This window comes from Carex rostrata, chromosome 35 (assembly GCF_964058835.1).
Source record: "Carex rostrata chromosome 35, lpCarRost1.2, whole genome shotgun sequence".
NCBI classification, from domain to species: domain Eukaryota; kingdom Viridiplantae; phylum Streptophyta; class Magnoliopsida; order Poales; family Cyperaceae; genus Carex; species Carex rostrata.
Genome location: NC_135952.1, coordinates 1,495,145 through 1,515,468, shown reverse-complemented (window position 1 = coordinate 1,515,468; position 20,324 = coordinate 1,495,145). Strand labels below are relative to the sequence as shown.

At 34.9% G+C, this 20,324-nt stretch overlaps 3 protein-coding genes across 3 annotated transcripts; 1 reads left to right on the top strand and 2 right to left on the bottom strand.

Annotated features, from left to right (window-relative positions):
- Window positions 1–5: 5 nt before the first annotated feature.
- On the bottom strand, window positions 6–2,943 carry RUG2 (Regulator of chromosome condensation (RCC1) family protein). The gene is made up of 5 exons (XM_078298268.1): window positions 2,672–2,943; window positions 2,428–2,564; window positions 1,813–2,029; window positions 853–1,171; window positions 6–747 (listed from the first exon to the last, which is right to left on the bottom strand). Exons 1-5 carry the CDS (start codon window positions 2,843–2,845, stop codon window positions 254–256), a joined length of 1,341 nt encoding a protein of 446 aa, XP_078154394.1. The 5' UTR covers window positions 2,846–2,943; the 3' UTR covers window positions 6–253.
- A 1,848-nt stretch (window positions 2,944–4,791) lies between these two features.
- On the top strand, window positions 4,792–6,933 carry LOC144549623 (putative 4-hydroxy-4-methyl-2-oxoglutarate aldolase 3). The gene is made up of 3 exons (XM_078298397.1): window positions 4,792–4,944; window positions 5,390–5,600; window positions 6,444–6,933. The coding sequence occupies exons 2-3, from the start codon at window positions 5,411–5,413 to the stop codon at window positions 6,752–6,754; spliced, it is 501 nt and encodes a 166-aa protein (XP_078154523.1). The 5' UTR covers window positions 4,792–4,944; window positions 5,390–5,410; the 3' UTR covers window positions 6,755–6,933.
- A 1,809-nt stretch (window positions 6,934–8,742) lies between these two features.
- LOC144549575 (uncharacterized) lies at window positions 8,743–17,087 on the bottom strand. The gene is made up of 15 exons (XM_078298348.1): window positions 16,732–17,087; window positions 16,456–16,563; window positions 15,208–15,585; window positions 14,455–14,709; window positions 13,998–14,144; window positions 13,662–13,740; window positions 12,974–13,245; window positions 12,332–12,450; window positions 11,825–11,951; window positions 11,085–11,156; window positions 10,645–10,774; window positions 10,076–10,190; window positions 9,616–9,806; window positions 9,420–9,532; window positions 8,743–9,254 (listed from the first exon to the last, which is right to left on the bottom strand). The coding sequence occupies exons 1-15, from the start codon at window positions 17,065–17,067 to the stop codon at window positions 8,985–8,987; spliced, it is 2,712 nt and encodes a 903-aa protein (XP_078154474.1). The 5' UTR covers window positions 17,068–17,087; the 3' UTR covers window positions 8,743–8,984.
- Window positions 17,088–20,324: the final 3,237 nt, after the last annotated feature.

Here is a 20,324-nt window from a genome sequence, read left to right as displayed (position 1 = left end):
ACATAATATCATGCAAATGTTTAATATGAATTGATAATTTTTTACACTGGCTCCTATAATTATGAAACATGCCGCATAGAAAGAAAACCTCAGTCCACTTCTACTTCTCAAAAAAAATTTGTGCAAGTGTTAAAAATATAACCAAAAATTAACAACATGAGACAAGACACTTTTACCAGAAAGATAATCACAACCACTAATAGTCTGGTAAATGCCAGTGTGACATGGGAAAAAGATCCCAAGCCTAATCAAACTAGTCTGCAACAAGAAGCAAATTGTGGTCAAACCCAGCAACAGCTTGTAAAACCCTAAACCCCTCTAAACTCTCATTTAGAACAGGCTCCGGTTCATCCATTGAGTGCCCCAATCCCAGTCGTCCATTTCGACCAGAACCCCATATGAACAGCTTCTCTTCTGCAGTTACGGCAAGGGAATGGACACGTCCAGCTGAGACCGACAAAATGTGTTCTCCTTCCAAACCCTCAACTAAACCTGGGACTTCATTGTTGCCACTGCGACCTAACTGAGATCCTATATTCCAACCCCATGAGAGAACGACAGTTTTATAACTAGTGTTCTTTTCGGTGGTAGAACTGTGGCATAGTGCTAAAGAGTGGCCAAGGCCAGATGCCAGAGAGACTGGGTTAAAGCTGCTGATGTCATCAACCGGGAGGAGACTTGGTTCTCCAGTTTTGCGGGCCAATTGGCCATATGTGTTTTCCCCTCCGCTTAATAGTGTGCCATCACCTAATACAACACAAAACAAGTTGAAAAAAAAAATAGTGTTATTCATTTATTATGCAAGGGCAAACTGCAATTCATTCACTACACAGATGGAGAGAGAGGCCTCACCACATAGAACTAGAGAATGGTCAAGACCACATGACACGTCAGAAACTGTAACATCGCTCGTTTCCTTAACAAGGCAAGGCTCCCAAATTATGGGCATATTATCTTCTCGCTTAATTCTCTCTTCAACTAATTCCTTTACCAATTCAAACATAGGCGTCTTTCTCTCAACATCTGACAACCCTGCAAGATTTTCAGATATAGAGGGGGTTGAGTGAAAAATGGATGCCATTTGACCCAATCTCCCTTCATCTGAGTAGCCCCAACCGAAGAGCTTTCCTTCTCTTGTCACCACTAATGCATGACCCCACCCTAAAGATACCTATATCCAATCATCGTTATACCATATCCATGAAACTAAAGTTTTTTTTTTGTATGGTCAAATGTATTATTTAGGAATTAAAAGAATATACAACTTCAATTCTTGGTGCTTTTTTAGTTCAAAAAATGGATAAAAGACAGAAGAATATTACTACAGGTGGAAAATGGCATATTGGATTTTAGCATGGGTTCTGGCATCAGTTGGGTCAGGTCTTGTCAGATTGGATCAGGTTAGGCAATGCTGGGCTTTCTTGGATATGTAGTTTATATATTTCATAGCAGAGAGATAAGTTCTAGAGCATCATCTCAGGTTCTCTAATCATGTCAAGTTTTACTAGATATGGGTCATTTGAGTTACACTTTGTTCCAAAATTCTGGTCCTATTTAGGTCAAGTCAGGCTAGTTGGCTTACAAAAAAAAATTCAGTCTGATCAGGCTCAGATTTAAACAAGCCAGTGGGTTCTCTAACTAGGATCCTAGTCTAGCAATTACACATACTGAACAGGCGAGATGCAAAAAAGAGATTAGTCTGGTCTACAAGTATGGTACATGTAAACTATTGCAATCCTATAATTTTAGTACCATTTTACCCTTTTGTAGTAATCAGGATAACAGTATTGATTAGCACAAACTTGAACATACCTTGACTATATCACAGCCTACAAGGGGCTTGACCCTAGAAGGTTCCTTTGCTTCAATTACATCTCTGCCAAGGCCGAGTTGACCACGCTTTGACCGACCCCACACCCACAATGAACCATCATTTCCAATAGCTGAAGAAGTAACACCAGATGCTGAGACTGCACGGATATCAATGCCATCCAAGCCTCTCACTCTCTCGGGTTTACTCCAACTATTTCTACAAATATTTAATAAGTAAAAAGAAAAGGCCAGATTAGATTATCTTTCATCAAATCAACTTTGGAGTTCCAAATGTATCATATACCTCTATATAATGAGGAAATATCTCCACTTTCTCACTCTATAAGAAGAAAGGACAAACTACGGGCAAACATATTGACAGAGCTACTTTTTCTTCACGCAGCGCAAGGTAATAGAGATAAATTGAAAAATATATAACTTCTGTGCTGCATGAAGCTAAGACAGCTCTGTCAATTTTTTTATCCCAAACTACCCCTGTTTTTTACAGTTTCACTAACATACTGGGTTTAAAAAAACTGGTCTACACACTATTATACTTTATGTTTTATACAGGAAACCATACTTGAAAAATTAAGGGGAAAGAGGAGTTGTAACCTCGGTGAATCAATGCATCTGCCAAGCTGGCCCTCCTCATTGCGGCCCCACGCCCAGACTTCACCATCTGCAGTTACAGCAAGCGAGTGATAATGCCCCGCCGCCACTTGTATGATATTAGAAGGAAGTTCAGGGACCTATATGTAAATTGCGATTATTCCTATCAGAAATTTCTTTTCTAGCGGGACCATTTTGTAAATTACAAAATAGAAGTGAAGAAAGTGTGGAAGTGTAGACAGTAGACCTTGGTGGGCTCGTAGGCATCGGTGGAGAGGGCAGGGAGCCCGAGAGCGCCATTGCTGTTGTCTCCAAAGCTCCAAACGGATCCCCGTTTCTCTCCAGTAGAGAAGCAACGGGAGAGAACCAATCTTAGCTGGAGATAGGATAGTCGATCTCTTGTGAGGAGTGATGATCGCATGCTTGCGATCGAGAGAGCGAGAGACGAAACCTGAAATTAAAGAATGTTATCGGGTTCGTTCGATGCAAATTAATCTACGAAGATTTATACCCGATTGTCGGGAACGAGTGCGTGTTCTCTGAGATATCTCGTATTTTGCGTGACCGGCGTGTCCGGTGCCTATTCGGGGGTGACGTAGGGGGCCAGTTTTATTTTAGCTTTGAGATTCGCGCAGGACGTATTGGAACGGTTAACATTTTCCAAAAAGTCACGCAAAATATGAGATATCTCAGACTCAGAGGATGCATATTCGTTGGGAAACCGGCCGACATTTTTATTTTTATTCATTTTTAAAAATATTTTAATAAAAATAACCAAGGTCTCATGAAAATTTTAAAAATTTCCAAAACGCGGAAAAAATCGGCGTCCCCGAATAAAAATTAGGAAAAGCAGAATAAATCCGCGTCCCCGAATAAAAATTCGAAAGAGCAGAATAAATCTGCTTTCCCGAATAAAAATTCGGAAGAGCAGAATAAATCCGCGTCTCCGAATAAAAATTCGGAAAAGCGAAATAAATCCGCGGTCCGGCCCTTTTTAATCTAAATTTTTTAATTTAACGATCGTTCAGAAATTATCTGACCGATTAAAACGAATCTAAAATTTCGAAATACATAATTAGTTATAAATCAAAAATTCGTTACAATTCCATTGAATCATTTAGAAAAGAAATTTAAAATTTGATTTGTATTAATAAATAAATAATTGAATTCTAATTAAAAGTATAATTATACGAAATTATTCGTACAAATTAAATATAGAATTTATAAAACTCGTTCATTTAGGATTTTTAGAGAATTAATTGAATATATATAATTATATAAAAGAAAATCGAATTATTAGAATCTTAAATTGAGAAATAAATATATGAATTATATGTACGAATATAATTACAAAAATTTACGAACTTTCGATTTGAATTTATGAAAGAAACGAAATTTAAACCAATTAAATGAAACCATATTGAAATTTTGAATTGTTTGGACCTTTAGATTAAATTCAGCACAGTTCTTGTTATTCCGATTTTGGACCTTTAGATTTAAACCATAAATAAAACCATATCGGGGAAACAGGGTACGCAAGGGAAGGAAATAAATCTGCTGTTATTAAAGGAATAACACGAACTTGTTATTCCGATTCTAACCGTTCAAATTTTTGCAGACGCGAATCTTAACAAAGATCAACGATTGAAATCCTAATAAGATGTTGATGTTATTCCTTTCAAATAACAGCAGATTTATTTCCACGAGGGAGTGCCACAGGATATCTGTAGTAAAAGCTGTGAGCCTACCCCCCGAGTAAATATTTTTACAGAGCATATTTTACTTCATGCAGCGCACGAATTATTTGTAACGCAGTTTTGATTCTACAGTCTATGCGCTATTGCGCTGCATGAAGCTAAAGTCACTACCCTACCCCACCAAAACAATCCTGAGTGGGCCAACATTCTGCCGGACACGGCACACGACACGATACGACAGTTATTCAGAAATTTGTATTCTGGACCTGGTCTATTCATAAGTCGATAGAACCGAATGACTGAAATCCGGGCCTAATCTGTTCTTGTATCAACATACACAGGGTCCAGGAAAACTTCATATCCTATAAAGTAACTCAAATTTTGAGTTTGAATTGAAACCGTGCGATCTGCTTTGGCACGAATATTAAAGAGGTTCCGTGGATTCCACATTCTGATTGAACGGTGTGGATCCAAACACAAAATTTGAGTTACTTTAGACTATCCGGACCCGTGATGGTAAACGTCAAAAAAAATATATATATATATAATCGATATAGTTGTTATCTCAGAAATCAGAATCGATCCGTTCTAAAATTCTGAGAAACACACTTAAACACATAATAAAAAACTAAAAAACTAAAATTTAGCTAGAAATTTACACAGATAGATAAGTGACCGCAGGGGAGAGGATGAGGTCTCAACCGTTAGTGCCAGAAAATAACAATAAAAGTGCTTTATATAGGATTCAATCGGTTCCCCAATCCATGTCCCTTCTTTTCTTTGTTTGCTTCTCTCTTCTTCTCCCCCTTTTTAACTTCTCAAGGTACGATCTCCCAATTCTCTTAAAATTAGTGCTGGAATTCGGAATTTCTGTGCTGTCAGTAAGTGGAATTTCTTTTCTACAGAGTCGGAGGTGCTTGATTTGTTATTATTTTTTGTATTTTGTGAATCGAAAATAAGCTGTTGCAATTTCTTATCAAAGAACCATCTCCACACTAAAGATTTGTTCTTTGCTAATCCATATTTCATATTTAGTATTATTAACAAAAACATTTGAGTTTGTTTAAAAGAAAGACACTACTAAGGTTTTTTTTTTTTTTTTTTTTTCTTTGAAAATCTGTATGCCCTCCAAAGCCTTTTGAAAGTAGAACTTCCCCATATACCCCTGTAAACCCTGTAATAATATTTCCATGCCGTATCTAATCTCAATACTTAACAAATTTGGTTTTGAATTAAACAATTGTTTTCCAGTTTTGTTCTTTTTATAGGTTTTGATTTGATCAATTAACATGACATCTACTGCAACTGCCGAGCTGTGCGACACCAACCAGCGCTTGGTTAAAAGTGGAGAAGTGAGAGTCCTTGAGCCGATATTCAAAATTTACGGGCACAGTCACATTTTTTCGGGACCAGTTGTCACTCTGAAAGTTTTTGAGGATAATGTGATTGTCAGGGAAGTTTTAGAAACAAAAGGAGAAGGTAAATTGTCAACATGATTCTTCAAATTTGGTGATACTTTGAAGAACCAACCAATTGCTGTCTTATTAGATTGTGATTTATCAGTAGAGTCGAGTATATACTGGTATCCGTATCTCTGACTTTGTACTTGGTGGTACTGTATGTCAGAACTAATCCATTTTTAGTCATAACCATCGGTATCTGACTAAAGACCTGACTTTGCAAAAATCAAGTTAAGAATAAGAAAGAAAACTACTGACAATGTCTGATTTCTCTTTAGTACCCTAACTTTATCAAAACCTAAGCCTAGGGGCGAAGCCGGAAACTGGGTCAGGGGTAGGTAAGAAAATAAGTTGCACCGGGAAGGGAAGAAAATGAATTTGGTCTAAGGGGTGATCAAGGCAATAACCCAAAAATACACGGGTCAAAATTATTTTTCAAAATCTAGTTGTGGGCCTTACCGGGTCTGCCCCTGCCTAAACCATAGCTAAACTATACAGTACTGAGCCCCCTAAGGTAACGCTTGATACTAGAACATAAAACATCTTTCGTCTCTACATATTTAACAGTTGAACCAATCAAAAAATTTAATACCCAACAAAACGAAATTACAACTCCAAAACAGTTTTACCCCCAAATGATAGCCTACAAAATGAAATAGCCGTAACCAGAACACAAAAGCTTAGTTTGCCCTTTTTTCACATCTGTGCCGTGGACTCAAATTTCAAACCCAAACCAGTTTTAATCATTATATGTTTATCTGACACAAACACAAACCCTAATGTACAGAAGCTCTTAAGATGTATCATTGCAAATTTGCAATGTTGATCAATTCCGATGTTTACCTCTTATTCTGGATTTCAGGGAGAGTGCTAGTGATAGATGGTGGGGCCAGTCAGAGGTGTGCTTTACTAGGTGGCAACCTCGCCCAGCTGGCACATAACATGAGCTGGGCCGGCATTATAGTTAACGGCTGTGTCAGAGATGTCGATGAGATCAACATTACTGACATCGGTGTGCGTGCTATCGGGTCTAACCCTCTCAAATCCAATAAGAGAGGCATAGGGGAGAAGAACATACCAGTTTCAATGGGTGGTACCTTGATTTTTCCAGGGGAGTGGCTTTATGCTGACAGTGATGGTGTTATAATTTCAAAGAATGAGCTCACTGTTTGATTTTTCTGATTTTTTTTTTTAATGTCTCCATCTCTCTCTAACTGGCAATAAATAGAGATTTTCTTTTGATAGAATATTGATAATGAAAGTATGGATTATGGTATTTAAGTCCAAAGTAACTTCTTTTATCGAAACTCTAATAATTTGATATTTATCAAACAAATGTAATTAATTGCTAATAGTTAGTAACTTCTTTTATTTGCTCAATGCTGCATCTGATATTTTGTGGATAGTTCATCTGTTGGGCAAAGATTTTAACATATGATTACCAAAATTTGTTATGTGAAAATTTAGTTTCAAATATGAATATTTTTTTTTGAGTAAAATTGGGTGTCAAACATTTCAAATATGAATATTAAATACAAGTGAAAAAAATGTTATTAAATTATACCAGAATAAATTTATTTAAAGCAAATAAAATTAATAAAAATATAAAAACATTGGATATTTCCAACCAACAATAAACTTTTTATCAATGTTTTATGGAACCTATAACATCGAATTTTTTTGATAAACCATAATTAAGAAAATAATTTTTACGAATCCAGCATGATTGCTTTTTTTTTTTAAAAAACCATAAAGACCGGGAGGCTCCTCCGGTCTCAACAATTTTCTTTCCTCAAGACCGGTACACCCCTCCGGTCTCACCTATTTTTATTCATTTTTACACCCCTCCGGTCTCACCTATTTTTATTCATTTTTATTCATTAGTGCGTACTTCGCCACAGAAGATTCACAATGTGCAAGACCGGAAGCACGGTCCGGTCTCAATATTTCCCTTCTTCAAGACCGGGACCACAGTCCGGTCTCTCCAAATTGAGTTAATGCAGAGGATACGTATCATGTATTTTATGTCTATTGTAGTCTCATGTATATAACTATTTGCATTTAACTTAAAATAAATATTATGTAGGTAAATACTTGATGTATGTTTATATATATATCAATATTCAATACATCTTTGGCGGTATCCTTAAAAAAAATTACTTAATGTATGTAAAAATTAAGATCATGCTGGAACATCACCGTAAAACCATAATCGTGTAAAAATAGAAAACGTAGAAGGTACTTCCCCCACAAAGTTGGAACAATATTTAGTTTTTTTTATTTTGGAAAAAAAAAGAACCATCAGTTTACAAGTGAGCTATTCTTTTATCAAAAACAAAAAGAAGCTGTTCAATATTAACATTTATAAAACTAGTTGATCTTTGATAAAACTTTAGAGCATCTATATCTCAGCAACTCAAGTAAGTTTCTAAATATTACTACTTTTTAGAAATTAAGATCTCTAATATTTCTAACTCTCACATTTCTGAAATTAACTTTATAATTTTTATTAAGTCATATCAGTAACAAATTAAAAATGAGAAACAATTTGAACCAATTATTTGACCAACATAGTTTATAAACATAAGAAACTTTACTGTATAGTTTCTAAATAAGAAACTCTTCCACATTTCTGAAACTAGATTAAAAACTGTTACATCAAATTAGAAACTCTAATAATACCAAGAATATAGATGCTCTTACAAATTGAAACATAAACTTCTGAGGATATAATAATTGAATCCTAATTATTATTTTTTTCTTTTTGGGCAGCTACAGGCATGACCCCTTTGGTCTGAGCAATTTTTTCTCATCTGAGAGCGTCTGTGGTGGATAAGCAATGAGATGTCAAAATAAACGATAAGAAGCATATGGTATAACAAAAGAACCCATTGGAGCAACAATGCCATGCCTGAACAGCTAATCCTCTTAAATATAAAATATATAACCTCCATCTAGGATGGTGTCTCCTATACTCATACTAAGAAACAACTAACCTCAGCTTAAATTATGCATGTTAACGCTTTTTAGGATAACTCTGCCTGTGTAGTTTCGTGTTGTTTCTACACAACCCGTTCCAAGTCAGAAAAAAAGGAGAAGGGTTCGTAATAGGCTTGACAAGCTAGTAAAAAAACAGCATTTATGGAAATAAAACCCTCACGAATTAGAAATGAGTACTACTAGAATGGGTGACCTCCTGAGAAGTTCCTATATTTCTGAATCTAGTTGGAATGCATTTCTAGCCTACCCCAACTTGTTTGGAAATAAAGACTTTGAAGAAGACGAAGAAGATGAACGCTTTTTAGGATCGCACCTTTGTTCATCACAAGCACCAACCAAGACCAGGTTAAACTTTCTAGTAGACACTGGCACACTAGTTAATAGAACTAAAGATAAATTATCTCTAAACAGTACAGTGATTTTTCAATATTTGTCTGGCAAGATCTACTGCACCACTCTTTTTGTATATCAAATGTAAATTATAGGCTGCCTCTCGGCGTAGGTCACAATAATTTGACTTGGCAACTTGCTGATCTGGCACTGGTTTTTCATAAGGAAGCTTAGGGACTGGTTCATCTTTTTCCTTCATTGCCAAAACCTTTTCATAGTAGGAAGCAGCAAGTGTGACCAATCCAACATGCTGGTATGCCCTAGCTATGTTGTAAAACGCTTCCTGTAAGAGAAGACATTGCCAGAATTACAATTTTTTTCATGCGCTAACGAAGATGGTATAGCAGCAGGAGAAATTTGCTGCCAACAACATCTCCAAAGGACCAAAATGATACAAGTAACAACAAATGTAACTGTCACTGTAAAAATTTCTAGGTTAACACGATACCTGGCTGTTATCACAAAGACGTAAATACTTGTAAAGGAAGGAAAATCCTTGGAGAATGCAATGATGCTTATTCTTAAGCCGAAAACCAAGAGCTAAGTTAATTAAAGATGTACCTATAATGTTGCAACAACAAGAAAAAATCAACATTCTGAAATACTCTTTTTAGTAAAATAATAATTAAAGCTTATATAATTACCGACACAAAGGTTAACAAGTGGGTTATCAGGTTGAATTTTATATGCCTCCAAGTAGTCAGCAGTGGCCACTTGATGCTGGCTAAGAGAATTAAATTGGTGACCACTTATTATAATAGGTTGTATGCAATCATTCCTTGTATTCCTCATATTCCGTATGAACTTATTGTGCCTTGAATATCGGTCCTCTAATCTGACAAATAGAAAAATAAAAGCAAAGAAAAGAAGATATCAGATTAATAGAACCCTGCCAGCATATCCACCACCAGGTCCACAACTCGTTTTCACAATTTGGACTAAGTGGGAAAGAGAGGTAAAATGCATAGTTTTCACAATTTGTGGGGCTATACGAACTATGTAGTGTGAAATTACTACAATTGTTTCATGTTATTACTCTTTTTTATTTTTACAATAATTATTACGATTATTATATAAAACAAAAAAGGGTGTTTAAATCGTCACCTTGAAATAACTTTGTAGTAGCCGTTCCAAGCGGCATTCCTATAGGGTTGTTGTTGCACTATGTACTTGACATAGTCAAAACCATGCTTTGGATCAGTCATACCATATGCTATTTCTGTGCACAGAGTTGCAAAAAAAAAAAGGGGGAAGAATATTACAATTTTGAGGTTACCAACACTTTTGTTGCAAATTGCAGCTTCATTTTGTAACCCCGACAAAACAAAAGTTAACAAGTCCTCTGGCAACAAAATACAGGAAATGTTAGGCAGATTAATGTTCATAACAAGACATCATCTATGGGCTTCACTTCCACATTTTTCCAAAAGCTGTCCAAGTGCCTTTTTGGTAACTCTTTTCCCAAAATACAAGAACAAGTATGAAGGAAATACTTTGGTAGCTTCTGAAACAAAATTAGAGGTGATGAACATCTGAAATTCCTTCTGCTTTATAAGCACCCATAAATATTTCATCGACTTAAGAAGTTGAGCTGCAGCCCTCTTCTCAATTTAGGAAGGGTAAAATAGATTTACAGGGACACATTTGATATGAGACGATAAAAATAGACTTACGTGCACCCAAAGATCTAAGCTCCTCCTTCCTTTGATTTGAGATGATATCATCATGTGCCACTTTCAGGGTTTTGTTAATGATCTCCAATGCCTCCCAGTATCTATGCAAGGATGCCAATGCCTTGCAAAGCTTTTGCATTGAAACATTTAAAAAATGCAAAAGTTATTCTCAAACATTATCTACATTCTGCAACACGCTTAAAAAGGAAAATATTAAAAATTTGATTACAAGCGACAAGGTATCTTTTCAACTGTTAACAAAGGGCACCATTATGAGGTACGAACTGAACCAAATAATGTTCAAGTTAAAACACAGACATTTCCATGTAACCAATGCTGATACAAGTAGGTTGAGAAACTAATATTTTTTCATATCCTAGAGAAAAGTAATCCTTGATTTCACAAATTACATCATAAAGCTCATATAGAAACACACATACATCCACTAACAGTTGATGGTTCTCTTGTTTCTGAAGGAATCCTGGCAATGGAGGCTCTTGCTTTTCTCTTCTCTAAAATGCAAAGAAAAATAGTAAAACAAATGCAAACTGAATAGTAGGAATACAAACATTCATTGCTTGACATATAATATACCCATTGTAACAGCTACCAGTATTACATAGGCAAACCAATTCTTGTTTTTTCAATTCAAGGTCTGAACTGAGATGTAATTTTTTCTTTTTTAAATAAAGCTACATCCAATATCAACTGATTTGTAAATTTAGACCCAATTCTTTTCTGGGTTAGTTGCATATATTATGCATGAAATAAAGCAAAAGTTACCAAGCAAATTGAAAAGAATGATTCGATGTTAGCCTTTTATTAACTTGGTCAACTTGCTTAATATCAAAGGTTATGCCAGCTTAATTAGCTTGAGTTTAGTCAAGTTTGTGCTTAGGGGAGAGGGGCTCATTTGAGTTGGGGGACCAGAATCTCAAATATTAAAAAGAATATTTATTTTCCATTCAACCTGATTGTCAGCATTGAAGTTCTTTTTGTATATATAATTAAAAAATAAAAAATGTATTACTGCCAAAATATATCCAATTTAAACGCAATCTAATAACACCAGAAAACAAACTAACAGAAATGCTTTGCAAAATATTCTAATCGTTAAGTACTTAAAATGAGAAACTGTAACAGTTAATTATGTGTCAAAATTTGAGAAGGGAGCCCTTACCTGGGGCTCTTCTTCGTTAGAATCATCGCTATGCCACTCCAAACCAGATGCTATAGCAGCTACCTTTGTTTGTTCTTTTAAATCTGCTTTTTTCTGTAGTTTCTTCTTCGCTCTAGTAGCCTTAGCCCTACACTAGCAAAAAAGAAGAAACTATTATTTCTCATGAAAATAGGAAATAGTCTAATCTTTCATTTTTTTTTTATAAATAACTTGTATATAAAAGAACACAAGTTGTAAGTCTGAAAGCTTGAAGAAGAAATAAAATTTCATTTGTTTAGATTTCTACAGAGATTTTGTTATGAAAATGAGAAAAATTACCTAGTAAGTTCAATCCAAAACAACTAATAGCTCTTTTAGAAAGCTCTAGTGAAAATAAAAGAACCGAACACTGTCAGGTTCTTGTTAAGCTAACAACTTTGCTCTTCAGATGCAAGCTTACAGAAAAAATGGTACTCTCCGAAAATCTGAAAAAAGAAAAAGTAACATACAAAAGGAAAAAGTACTCACAACTCAGGGTGAGTAGCAAGAGGTCTGATTCCACAAAAAACACTGTCAGGTCCTTGATCATGTAACACCTTTGCTCTTTCAATTAAGACATCCTCAGACAGCTCTTTCTTTGGTCGCACCTGAAACCATGGAACCATTAGTGAAGCAATAAAGTGGACATCAGCGTCATAGCATCTTAATAATATATAAGACCATTGCAAACAGGTTAGCATATTCACGCTTTTTTGGATTATTCTGAAACTTGTTGACAGCTTTAAATTGCATACGGGCTTAATTGAACTTGAACATTCAGCAAATTTGGAATAAAAAAAAAATAAAAAAACTCCTAGAAATGTTATTGCAATCATATACCAAACTTTATTGGAAACTAAAAAGTACATCTCTACTCATAATTATCTTTAGTGCCTTTGCTTTGCACTTCAAAAATATGACGAAGTCTATTGAACACCTCCAGTCCCTTGAAATATATCAATGTACTGTACCAAGCTGTGAAGTAAAGGTCATTCTACTCAGTATGTAGTACAATTGCATTAGATTAAACAATAGTATGACTTAATGAAAAGGTTTGAGCATTACTCATTATTCCATGGTACGGACTTCATTCCAAGGTTTGTTAACAAAAGGTTCAGACAAAATTTGTACCTTCTGATTGATTGATTCAATGATAAGTGTATCTCGAACTGAAGAAAATATTGTGTTTGCGAAGCTTTCCAACATTCCTTTGCTATGGTAGATTCTTGCAAGCTGTATCTTTATTTGACCGTTAAGCCACCAAGATTTTGATTGTGAATTTAAATTCTCTGAGTTCGAAGGGGGTGAAAGCAAAAGAACTGTTTCATCTTCCTTCCTTTCTTCTAGGAGGAAGGAGGCTAGAGTCAGCCGAATTTCAACATTTTCCTCCATTTTATTCAATGCTGGAAAAATGGCAGGAAATACATATCAAACAAAGTAGAGAAAAAAAAAGAAAGGAAAAAAGAAAAAAAGAAGAAGATTAAAAAAACTATTGGATACTCTCAAAGTCAATAAAAGGGAGAGAAAGAATAACATTACGAGCTTTAGCTTTTAAGAATTATGATCGAGGCTGTTTGCAAAACCGTTGTAGGTATTAGGTGTACATTGGATTTAAGGTTATATACCTACATCCAATGAATAAGGTTATAGACAACAAAGTTAATCATTTGAATAAGGTTATATTATATTCACTAACTACTCTTTTGTATTACATCCAAATTTCTCAAGGAGATACAAAACATTTGAAAGAACTTGGACCTATTGCACTTCTCATTTCAGATGGGAAGAAAAAAGAAAAAGAAATTGCAAAGAGGAAAACCTTTATAAAAGAAAGGAATGGCTTTACTTCTTTCCTTCAAAGATATGTAACACTGGGCAATTTTCTTATACAAGTCACCCTGCAGATATTTATTTTTACTAAAAAATAATAGCAAGAGTACTGAAAATAGTACATTCTTAAAGTGACAACTGTGATTATTAATATCTTTTGGCTTTTTTCTTTTCATTCTAGAGTTATGGCAATATCATAAATAACTAACAGTGGCTGTTCCTTCCTGTCTCAGCATGTACTGGTAGGTATCCTGGGTACTATCATAATATCCCTAGTCTGGATTAGAATATAAATTGGAAGCAAAAATGTAGTATACAATCTTACATCAGGATCATCAGTAATGCATTCCAATTTGAAGTAAAACTTGAGGGCACAATCATACTTTCCCATTTCAGAGAATGAATCAGCTACTTCAGCTACCACGTCTATGGTTTCTTTAGTAGCCTCCAATGGTACATGCTGTAGGAAAACCTAAGAAATTAAAAGCGAAGTATATGGTGAGAAATGATGTCAGGTGCATAACCATATTTATTGGTTCTTTTCTTCTTTGTTCCTTCTTATTAGTGCGTAATTGATATCTTCCGGGCTTTAAAACGACAGTAATATGTTTAATATTTTGTTTTCCATGGGGATACAACTAGGCACTGTAATTTTTATGTTTCCAGCAAAAATATAAATGGTTCCCTTTTAATTTGACTAGTCTACAAGTGCTGTTCCTCATGTTCATGGCATTTTCGTTTTGACTATATTATTAAACAAAATAAACTATGCTAAAAATAACCTCAGCATGACCCATATCACCAAGATGAGCACGGCACATAGTACCCTTCGCTTCTAGATGAAATGGAAGCTTCTTTGATTCGAGATGAGCAAGATATTTCTCAATCTCTTTAAGTGCCTTAGTGTGTGCATTATTTGACATGTACAAGGTTATTAGGAGGTCAATCACACTCAGATCATATTTCTGCTTGTCAGCATTGACGTAATCCTCGAGAATTTGGATTCCTTTCTCAGTTCTACCGCATTTTCTGTACATCTGCATTAGTCCAAAGATAGTCAAGATATGGAGGATAGCGGAAGAGAGAGATTTATGGCAACAAAGCAAATTGATGCTTTCTTTTCCCTTTTTGCATATTGAACTCAGCATTTCCAACATTATTATTTCCAAATAGCACCACCAATACTTACCAAGAGTTAAAACCAATGTTAAGTCAGGCAAAATATAGCATCCCCATGATGCTGTCTACATTAAACAGATCTCTTAATGACTAGCCTATGAACTTGGGATCCTACACCAACATCAGTTTTTTTTTTTTTTTTTTTTTTTTTTTTCATTCATTCATTTACGTTTAATATGGATTTAAAAATTTGAAAAAGTTGTCAAACATGTATATCTTCCCATCCAACTACGCTTGCCAAACAGTAGATGATTTTGCAAATATCTAAAAGACCAGCACAGTGCTTGCTGCATGAACAATAAGATTTTGCCTATTAAATGCAAAAGTGAAAAATGAATGAATCCATCAATAGTTACCTTTGCTGCCATTTTACGGGCCTCTACATTTTCAGGACTCACCCTGAGTATCTGCTCATAAAGCTCAGCAGACTTCAGAAACTCCCCAGCCTTGAAATACAGCAACGCCCCATCAAACTTCAATCCAACATCATCAGGGTCAGCAATTATTGCCTTGGAAAGACAGTATTTCACCCGTGCCACATCTCCCATCTCAATATACCAGGCAACGAGTTTTTTCCAGAGAGAGGCATCCTTACGGGAGAAGATGGCTGCCATCATGTGGAAGTCCAAGGCCTTCTTACGGTCACCCAGGGAGTCATGTATCAGCCCAAGTAGATAGTACGCATCTGAGACATTTGGTGCTAGCCTTACCACTTCATGTAATAGATGTTTAGCCTGAATTGGCATATATTAATAAGATAAACCTTTAACTTTATTTCCAACATTATTGGTTGACTATTAAAGACAAGTACAATATAACAGAAACTTGAAATTCCTAGGTCATATGCACCTTGAAATGAAAGCTGTAATAGATAATGTGCATATAACAAGCTGTAATACATAATGTGAATCATAAATATTGTTTTATTTCCAAAATAATGCATTCATCTCAAAGATCACAAAAACTTGACTTCTCTTTGTAAAATATCAAGAAACCAAAAAATTCAATGGTTAATTGTAATTAATTTCCACCGTAGTTTTTCCAACTTGTAATCTTGTACAACAAGAATTCAAAATTCTAGAATTTTGACATGATGCATTACTTTAAAATAAAACAGATCAACAGTTCACATTTACAACAACAAGAACAAAGCCTTTAGTCCCACACAAATTGGGGTAGGCTTCCATAAAAAGCCTGTATTTTACATTGGCTCGCCATGCCTATCACAACACTCCTTTTTCTTGGCTTGGGACAGGCTTAGGCGGAGTTATCAACAGTTCACATTTATTGTTTGAAAAATTAAATTTTGAATTATTAATGTAAAATGGAATTGTGGTCAAGATGGGGCACCAAAAACACCCTCCTATTAGTCGTTTCCCCTCTTTATCCCAGAGAGAGGGGTTAAGGTTTATCTTCCATATGGTAAGATACCCGGTTAAAACAAAAGAGCTTTTGATTACCAACACATGGAATTGATTATACTCCCTATCAATCAAGGACAAGTAACCGCAATTTGACTAATTACAACAATTACTCTACTACAGCCCCCGTAAAAAAAAGAATTAGTATCGATATTGTATTAAAAGAATGCTTGAAATCCAAACCTCTTTATACTTTCCCGATGCATAGTAAAGAGTAGCATCGCCAATTTTTCGACTTATTTCAGGCTTTAACTTTTTTCTTGAACCCTTCCTTCTACCCTTCTTCCCACGCTGATCGATAACCCAACAAACAACATTGCAACAGTTAGAAAATGTATAAAAGAAATTCAGTATTATAAAGCATTTGACAATTTTGGTTCTTAAATACTTATTCTATCTTGGATTTCAACCTCTAACATTTATATACAAAAACAAAGAGAAAAAATAATAATATCATACCGAACTGCGGGACCGTCTTCTACGAGAACCAAAGTTCATCATTTCATCAATCTCTTCCATGGTTGCCCCAATAAATTCATCTTGCCTTGGCTTTTTTGAAGGCACATGATGCTGGTCTTGAAGAGCCTTGCGCTTGCGCTCGCGCTCGGCAAGAGCCTCGTACTCAAACCGCTCGAAGCGGTGGTACAGCTCGACCCCGTCATGGGCCCCCTGGACCAGGTCTATCGGATCGGTTCCGTCCCCAAACTTTAATTCGCATCTCTCCTCCCCCTCTTCCTCTTCCTCCTCATCCTCTCTCTCTTCTTGCTCCTCCGTCGGTGCCGCTTCCACTTCCATCTCTAATGAGTGCGTATTATCTCAACTTTTGCGTGACCGACGTGTCCGGTGCCTATTCGGGGGTGATGGAGGGGTCAGTATGATGTGTGCTTTTAGATTCGTGCAGAACGTGGGATTTTCCATAAAGTCACGCAAAGTTTGAGATATCTCAGAGGATACGAATTCGGTTCTAATAGGGGAATTTCATGTAGACCTCAATAACTTCGAAATTAAGTTTGTCCCCTCTAAAATTCATTATATTACATTTACCTTTCTAAACTTCAAAAGCTCGCAAGTTGACTCAGATTTTTTTGGCAAAAAAATTGTTTGTTTGTTATTTTTTTTTTAAAAAGACATATATAATTTATAATATAAAGTACTAGTTCAATACAATTCAACACAAGAATAAAAACCCGATGAATTAATTTCAAACTTGAAAGATAAATAGAAGTTAAATGCCTGATAAATAGTTGATAAAGATCTCATCATATATGTATTGGAGATGCGGATACAGTTTTGAATAGGGCTGCACAAAAAATTCGTAGTTCGTGATTCGATTCGAGTTTGATTTGAAAAAGTTCTTAAAAAATTTGATTCAAAATCATTTGAAATTAATTCAAACTAAATTCAAACTGAACCTGGTTCGTTCAAAATAGGTTCACGAACTATTTTAGTTCGAAATTCAAAGTAACATGAATCGTTGATTTCCGCTGATGACTTATGTTCACTGATGACTTAAAAATTAAAACATAAGGCCGCCCAGCCATAAGTCATAACTCGTAAGTTGTAATCATCGCTCTCAATTCTAAAACTCTATACGACTTTCACCTCTCGCTTTCGGCGACTACGATTACTCATTTTTATCGTAAAAAAATTCGTAAAAGATTCGAAATTGAGTTCGTAAAAAAATGATTCGAAATTAATTCAAATCAAACTCAAACTAGAATAAGTTCGATTTGGTTCGATTCGTTTTGCAGCCTTGGTTTTGAATATAGAACCAGATACGAAACCAAATGCAGATAATTATCCGGATCCGACTTTTTAGATTAACTGGATATCCGAATAGATCCGGATTCCTGACTTTTTTTTTTTTATTATTTCCTTTACTTTATGAACACTATTCAACTATTGGACAGCACGTTAGTGTTGGAATTTTTTTTACAAATCATAATTAATTAAATTTATTTTAGCAAAACAATATGATTATTTTTTTTTTAATTTGATAAGGACCGAATCTCTAATTCGGTCTCCAAATTTTACTTTTTGGAGAGACCGAATTAGGAATTCGGTCTCCACACATTTTCCTCTATTTCGGCCCCTGTTTCGACCAGTTTCGGCTCCTATTACGGCTTTTCTCAAACACTATGTATTTCTGTGATGTATTTCCTCTGTTTCGGACCCTGTTTTGACCAGTTTCTGCCAGGGACAGCCTCTGTTTCGGCCTGTTTCTACCAGGGACATCCCCTGTTCTGCCAGGAAACAAGCCCTGTTTCAAAATAAAGGGAGACCGAATTGGGAATTTGGTATTTATATGTTTTTTGTAAAAAAAAAAAACAATCATACTGCTTTGCTAAATTTAATTTAGTTAATTATAGTTTATAAAAAAAATTCTTAGTGTTGTGCTCAGCAAAAATTGACGCAATATTTATAATTCTTTAGCTGACATATCATGATTCTTCTTCTTCTTTTTTTGCGTCAATTTTTCTTGGAGGCCGTACATGATTCTGTTTTTTCGTCAATTTTTCTTTGATGCAGTACATCAATCAACCTCTAATCTATGAATGAAAAAATTATATTTAAATTGTTATTTATCGTATCCATCCGATATTTGATCTATATCCGTATTTATTTAATATCTAATCTATATCTGAGACTATCCGTATTTGTATCCGTATTCAAAAAATTATAATAGATAATGATACAGTTTCAGTTCCGGCCCTGATCCAGGATAGCCAGAACAATGGCTCCGTGCCCCAAAATCCAACAGCCCCCCTCAAAAAAATGTATATGTTAAAAACGACAAACGAAAGTCAACAATTTAATTGAACCACAAATAAAACACCGTTTCTTCTCTGTGAAACGACAAACGAAGCAAGAAAAAAAATTAATAAACCTAATTTTTCTGTCAAGTAATATCCCTTATATAGATTTATTTTCCTTAAAAATAATTAAATCCTTCTCACTTTTATATTCCTTAATTGCCGATTCAATAAAGCTTATAGCTTTAAACACTTTACATGTTATTATACATGCAGTTCTAATTTGAGTTATATTTTCTTTTGGTAGTTCTTTAATTAACAGATTATTTTGTGTTCAATTGCATTATTCGGGCACAATGTTTTCTACACATGAATCTTAGTTGCATTATTGAGAATAATTTGTGTTTAATCACAAAATTCAAGGTACCAGTACATCTCCTTTTGCTGGTACGCTGGCACCCATGTCAGCCTGTTGAACTCATCTTCCTCGGTTTGTATCAATTGTACATTTATTAATTGGAAGAATAAATTGGTACAAGATAGCACACATTCAGTTTTGTAGATGCATGATAAAAGAAATTAGCAGTGGCACCATCTATGTGCTGATGAAGCCATATGCAGTTATTACAATTACAAAACACAACACAATTTCATTTTTTTATTTTTTTTTATTTTAGTAGATGAACTTTGACAAACAAATAAACACTTTCACATGAAGGTGCTTGTGGCAGTAAATTCCATACATAAATGTATTCTACTCAAACAAATACTCGAGTTTCATAGATATAAACGCCATATAGAGAACAACACTAATGCACATTAAAATTAGGAAATACACGCCATATCGGTACCAGTACTGGTACTAATACGAAAGAATGAGAGGGTGATTTTATTTTTTTTGTTCTAATATTAGTTTTGTGTTCATATTAGAATTTCAAAGTAGCTTCTAAATTTTTTTTTCAATCTATTTCGTTCTCCCAAATCTTTTTTTTTTCATTCATAGTTCTTAAACATTCATGTTATTAATTCTATGTCGCTCCTTAAAAATCATTTCATTCCCCGTTGCAGAGCACAGACACTTGACTAGTCAGGAGCAAAACAATAAATCATACTATTGTTGGGATTAAATAATATTTATAAAAATGTGAGGATTAAATAATATTTATAAAGAATGTGAGCTTGATGCAGTGGCACGAGTCCTTGCTCTCTTCCAAGAAGATACAAGTAAATTAATTTTCGAAAATAGCATTAAAACATGCTGGAGTATACCGGAGCTCTTTAATAGAAAATAATAATAAT